Source organism: Salvelinus sp. IW2-2015, linkage group LG17, assembly GCF_002910315.2.
Source record: "Salvelinus sp. IW2-2015 linkage group LG17, ASM291031v2, whole genome shotgun sequence".
Lineage (NCBI taxonomy): Eukaryota > Metazoa > Chordata > Actinopteri > Salmoniformes > Salmonidae > Salvelinus > Salvelinus sp. IW2-2015.
In genome coordinates this window covers 28,348,116-28,354,266 of record NC_036857.1, presented here as the reverse complement: position 1 = coordinate 28,354,266, position 6,151 = coordinate 28,348,116, and the positions used below count along the sequence as shown (strand labels likewise).

At 41.5% G+C, this 6,151-nt stretch overlaps 1 protein-coding gene across 1 annotated transcript in view; it reads left to right on the top strand.

The window, feature by feature from the left end:
* The first annotated feature begins 2,525 nt into the window (after positions 1 to 2,525).
* LOC111976480 (receptor tyrosine-protein kinase erbB-4) overlaps positions 2,526 to 6,151 on the top strand; it is a 13,029-nt gene continuing 9,403 nt past the window's right edge. The window contains exon 1 of the mRNA XM_024005327.3: positions 2,526 to 3,002. Coding sequence (XP_023861095.2) covers positions 2,924 to 3,002 — 79 coding nt within the window. The 5' untranslated portion in view covers positions 2,526 to 2,923. The remainder of the gene's footprint in view (positions 3,003 to 6,151) is intronic.

Here is a 6,151-nt window from a genome sequence, read left to right as displayed (position 1 = left end):
TTATGCACCTTCATAAGGTAAGTCTGAATACCAACTACTGAGAAGTGCCTAGGAAAGGTGTAATTTCCTATGTCAGAATCAGGCCCTGAGAGAAATGGGAAATGGTCACATCCTGCAGCCACTAGGTGGATCCACTATTCAAATTGTCAAATTACTTTAAAGTAAACATATTTGTTTGAATAAGAATAAGATACTATGTTTACACGTTTTTTTAAACAAATCTATAAATACTGTATAAGTGTCTATATACACCACCGTTCAGAAGTTTGGGGTCACATTTTTTGTCCATTAAAATAACATCAAATTGATCAGAAATACAGTGTAAATGTTGTAAATGACTATTGTAGCTGGAAACGGCAGATTCTGTTATGGAATATCTACATAGATGGCCTTAGACTAGTTGAGAATCTGGAATATCAGCATTTGTGGGTTCGATTACAGGCTCAAAATAGCCAGAAACAAAGCACTTTCTCCTGAAACTCGTCAGTCTATTCTTGTYCTGAGAAGTAAAGGCTATTCCATGAGAGAAATTGCCAAGAAACTGATGATCTCGTACAACGCTGTGTACTACTCCCTTCACAGAACAGCGCAAACTGGCTCTAACCAGAATAGAAAGAAGAGTGCAAGGCCCCGGTGCAGGTCAAGCTGCTTCCTCAACAGCTCAATAGGGTTGAGATCCGGTGACTGTGCTGGCCACTCCATTATAGACAGAAAACCAACTGACTGCTTCTTCCCTAAATAGTTTTTGCACAGTTTGGAGCTGTGCTTTGGGTCATTGTCCTGTTGTAGGAGGAAATTGGCTCCAATTAAGTGACGTTCACAGGGTATGGCATGGCGTTGCAAAATGTAGGGAAAGCCTTCCTTCTTCAAGATCCATTTTACCCTGTACAAATCTCCCACTTTACCACCACCAAAGCACCCCCTGACCATCACATTGCCTCCAYCATGCWKGACAGATGGCGTCAAGCACTCCTCCAGCTTTTCATTTTTTCTGTGTCTCGCGAATGTTCTTCTTTGTGTTCCGAACACCTCAAACTTAGATTTGTCTGTCCTTAACACTTTTTCCCAATCTTCCTCTGTGTTCTTTTGCCAATCTTAATCTTTTCTTTTTATTGGCCGGTCTGAGTTATGGCTTTTTCTTTGCAACTCTGCCTAGAAATCCAGCATCCCGGAGTCGCCTCTTCAYTGTTGACTTTGAGACTGGTGTTTAGCGGGTACTTTTAATGAAGCTGCCAGTTGAGGACTTGTGAGGCGTCTGTTTCTCAAACTAGACACTCTAATGTACTTGTCCTCTTGCAGATTACCTCAACAAATTGACAACTAGAATGCCAAAGGTCTGCAAGGCTGTAATTGCTGCAAGTGGAGGATTCTTTGACGAAAGCAAAGTTTGAAGGACACAATTATTATTTCAAATTAAAAATCATTATTTATAACCTTGTCAACGTCTTGACTATATTTCCTATTCATTTTGCAACTAATTTCATGTATGTTTTCATGGAAAACAAGGACATTTCTAACGGACCCCAAACTTTTGAACAGTAGTGTATATGTAATATGAGTATCATAAGACTCATGTACATCAGTCAAATGCCACTGCTCCTACACATTTTCAACCTACTATGCTTTGTCTAAGCGTGTGAATATATCTTTACATCAGCTCATCTATAGTCCCTCATTATGGAAACGGAAATAACAACACTGTGTTACATATTCATCACAACCAGCTATTTATTTCCTGTGAAGTTAGCTGCTCTCTTTTCAGAGTGTCACATGCCATGGAATGTTGGCCCTGTTATGTGTTCTGTGTTGTGTGTTCTGTGTTCCCTTCTGTAGCATAGATTCTATGTTCTGGGTTTGGGATCAGATGTCACTTGACCATTTGACAATGATGCCATTGTGACAGGCTACTCCATACGTATCAAAGCAGCACTGATTAACCAGTTGACAGGGCTGGAGAACAATACTGCCCTTCACTGCATAGAGACAGCACAGCCTCTCAGACCCTAACCCTGACACTGAATGAAAGTAACACTGGTCCCATCCCAAATACTCTACATGGAACAAAAATACCCACATTTAGGATTATGCTAAATACAGTTCTTATATAGTTTCGGAAGCCTACTAAGCTTTTATTAAGATGTGTTTTCATGGATAAGCAAGTATGTTGTTATTAGCCTACACTTGTTATTATTCTCACAAATTTGAGTAACTGAATGTCTGTGTAGGCCTAATAATTTTAACTACAGGATTCACCCAAGCAATAACCAGATTGAAAACCGGATCCATCAACTGGTTTATTACATTACTACAATAAGCGTATTTACTGTGATTTGACTTACACATTTGTCTAGATATGGTTGTTTTCATATAATTGTATATCAGATGAATCCTTGACCTTTTATTCGTTGCAAATATTCTGGWAATGTTTTACAGTAGCCACATGAAATGGATTTTCTCAGCGCTCAGAAGGAACGACCTCCGATCGGTAAAACAAACTGATCTGGCCAATCAAGTGAGCTGTCTGGTGTGGATCACTGCTAGGGAGTGAGAGCTGAGCGTAAAAAAAACTAGTTCACGTTTGCCAAACTCCGAAATTGACGCACCATATCAGAATTGTATCAACAACAAAAAAAWTCWAAATCGTTTATGTTTTTTGTTGTTGTTTCAAGATATTGCAACATTGTAAATTAACTTTAGGCTACGTATTCCAGTGAAAGCTGAAGTCACCGTGATACTGAAACTTGGACTAGCATCAACTGAAAGTGGACTTGAGTCTTCTGAAAATCTATCTTGAAGCCATAATTTGCTGATTTTTATTGCTTTTAAAAACAAACGTCTCATTAACAAATCGAGGACATCTTGGGGATTAAACCGACCTGCTCGACCTGGACATGGTTATTATTGGACTGGTTTGGACCTAAGCATGAACTGTTGGCAGGTGTCCGTTCTGGGTGTTATGTTTATATCATATCTACAGCACACGTCGTCTCAAACACAGGAAGGTAGGTGATTTTATGAATGGTGATATGTGTCACTAAATCAAATAGCCAAAAAAATCAACCACAAACTTCGCATATAGAGTTGTAAACCAGGAAATCAGTTCAGTGTGTATAGGCTGTTCATACTCTTTTAATCAAGCATTCTTGAATTGTTTTGATTTTTTTCATGAGAATGTATCACACACACACGTTTGTTTTACTATCCTTGATTCCCATTCAAAATCCTATTTTCCATAACCCCTACCCCTAAACCTTAACCCTTAACCTAAYGCTAAYCTTAACCTTAAAACTCAACCTAACTCCTAACCCTAACCCTAGATGTAACCCTAACCCTAAACCTAACCCCTAAGCCTAAAATAGCMATTTTCCTTGTGGGGGCCGGCAAAATGTCCCCACTGGTCCAAATTTTTCCTTTTTTACTATCCTAGACTTCTGGTCCCCACAAGGATAGTAAAACCAAACACAGACAACAGCACACACAACAACACACACACACACACACACACACACACACACCACACCACACACACACACACACACACACACACACACACACACACACACACACACACACACACACACACACACACACACACACAAACAAAAAGTCTATTTCTCAAGAGTTACATTCCTGTTCCCAAGTTTGGTTTATCCTTTCGGAATCCCAATAGCTTTTGCCGAAGCAGCAGCTATTCTTCCTGGGGCCCACACAAAAACATAAAACACCACAAGTAACAAAACACTGATACACTGTTCACTGTTATTTTCCCGTTTCACGTGAGAGGATGTGTTGGTCTATCTCCTGGTCTTGGTGACTGTAGAGGAATCACCTGTTTGCTCTCTTCAGTCACAGTAGAGCAGAACAGTAGAACAGAGCAGAACACCTGAACACAGCACAAGTACCTGTGGTCCTCACAGTGACAGGTCAGCATCTCCAACACTAGAACAAGTATCAGTCAAGGCTTTTGTCAGGTTGTTGTGGTGGACTCAGATGATGATACACCTAAGTGTTTTAGGTGCTGTTTCATTCACTTGAAAGTGGGAAACCTCTGGTTGGTTTAATGCAACTCATGGGCTGTTTAGTGGGACAAGAACATGTAGACTCAATTAAGGTAGACAATGTCCTATTGTGTGTAGACTATGACAAGGTTGACTCAGTATATGCCTCATTAAGCACCTCTTGGGGGGTGTTCAGTTGACAGTTTCAGTCATTAACCAAAACCTTTTATATCCTTCTCTCTTTTTCTTTCTATCTTTCTTTCTTCATTCTCACTCTCCCGTTCTTGTTCTTTCTCTCTCTACCTCTCTCTCTCTCTCTCTCGCTCTTGTCGCACATGCTCTCTCTCGCTCTCTGTCTCTCTCTCACTCTCTCTCTCTTTCGCTCTAGCTCTCTCTCTCTCTCTTTATTGCTCTCTCTGTCTCTCTAGCTCCAGCTCTCTGTCTCTCTCTCGCTCTCTCTCTCTCGATCTCCGGTCTCTCCCCTAGCTCTCTCACTCCCCCCCTTCCCTTCCCTATTTTAGAGGTCAGATAGCTGCTCTGTTCTTCTCTCAGAGGAGGGAACTTTTGCTACACCCATTACCACACTGTAATAAGCCTTTCTGATTGCAGTTATATGTCAGCCATTTAGCCAGTGCTGGCACTGTGCCACACACACAGAGCTGATATCCTGTGTCAGGGGACACAAGTGACTGAGAGTATATTGCCCCTGTTGTAAAGGACACTGGAGGTCAATTGGCTCATTCAAATTGATGACACTTGTTGCTTTGAGTGACTGCTGGCGGTTGTTTACCAGTGAGGAGCGCTGAGCTGGGTGTATACAATAGTTGGTTGTAGTTTGTGTATTTTGCAGTTCATGTTGGAATTGACTAGTTATTAACGCGACGTCCCAATTCTCTGGTAGATAAGAGATAATTTCAGTGGCGCATGCTTCGATGCTTAAAGCAAAATAGGAATATGTGCTTGTGTGCGCGTGCATCCGTCTATATTTTACTTCCTGATGGATTTTTCCTCACTCTCTCTTTTTTTTCTGTCCAGTCCACACTCCCATCTATGTGTTTGCAGAGGGCTAAAACTGCCCTTTGAGCCCGAATCAGTGTGTGCCGTGGCTGGATTAGGTGCTTTGTGTTGTCCTTTCTAACTCCACTCCTCTTCTGGGACAATATTTGCTCAGGACTATGTGTGAATGAACGAGTGTACAAAGATATGGATTACCCATAGGATGTGTGTGTGTGTGTGTGTGCGTAAGTACGTGCCTGTGTACGTACGTGCGCATGCATACGTCCTTCTATGCGAGTGCGCACGCCTCCGAGACTTCTCAACATTTTAAGAGCCATCCTTGTCAACCTTCACCTCTCCATGTGTTAGTCATCCTCTGATATCATTCACAAGCTACTGATAAGAAGAGCACCCACGATGTAGTGATAAGGTGTTCCCATTCAATTGTGAGCTACAGCTGCCAACACAATCGAGACAGTTGAAGCTAATGACTAATGTATTAATAAGGAAGAACAGTTTAATTTCATTGTGTCCAGTCACGCATGCAACTGCTCGGGTGGAATAGCTATGGAATAGATTTAGAATTACAGTACTGTATAGTAGATTTGTTTTGTCTCCTGTGGATTGTCGACCTTTGGGGGAAGGATATCCTTCTCAACTATTGTGTATCTGCAGATGCACAATGTGCATGCATAATGTAGCCAAAATATCATAGAATGTGTCAATACGGTGTCGTGTGTTTTGATGCTGTTTCGATTGGAGGAGCCTTCCCTMCACATTCAGCATATGCATATCCGCCATGAATGTGTCTGCACCACATAGAGAGATGTTACGGTGAATGTGTAGAGCTTACACTGCACAATATCTGTGAATGTGACTGTTATAAGTGGTAAATAAGAGATGATCTCCATGTCTCCTTCCTGCTTCTCTATCTCCCCTCCTTTGACCAGACTGGAGCTCTCCTCTCACACATGGCCTTTTGTCCCATTACCATGATCTCAGCACTGTGGGTCCTCTATCACACACACACATCTGTTGATATGTCTGAAACTTGTCTGAGCAGTGTCTGTAGCTTGTGTTGATGTATTCTGTTGATGTGTCTGAACGCTGTCTGCGAAGTGTTTTGATGTTATATCTGTTGAAATGTCTGAAACGTG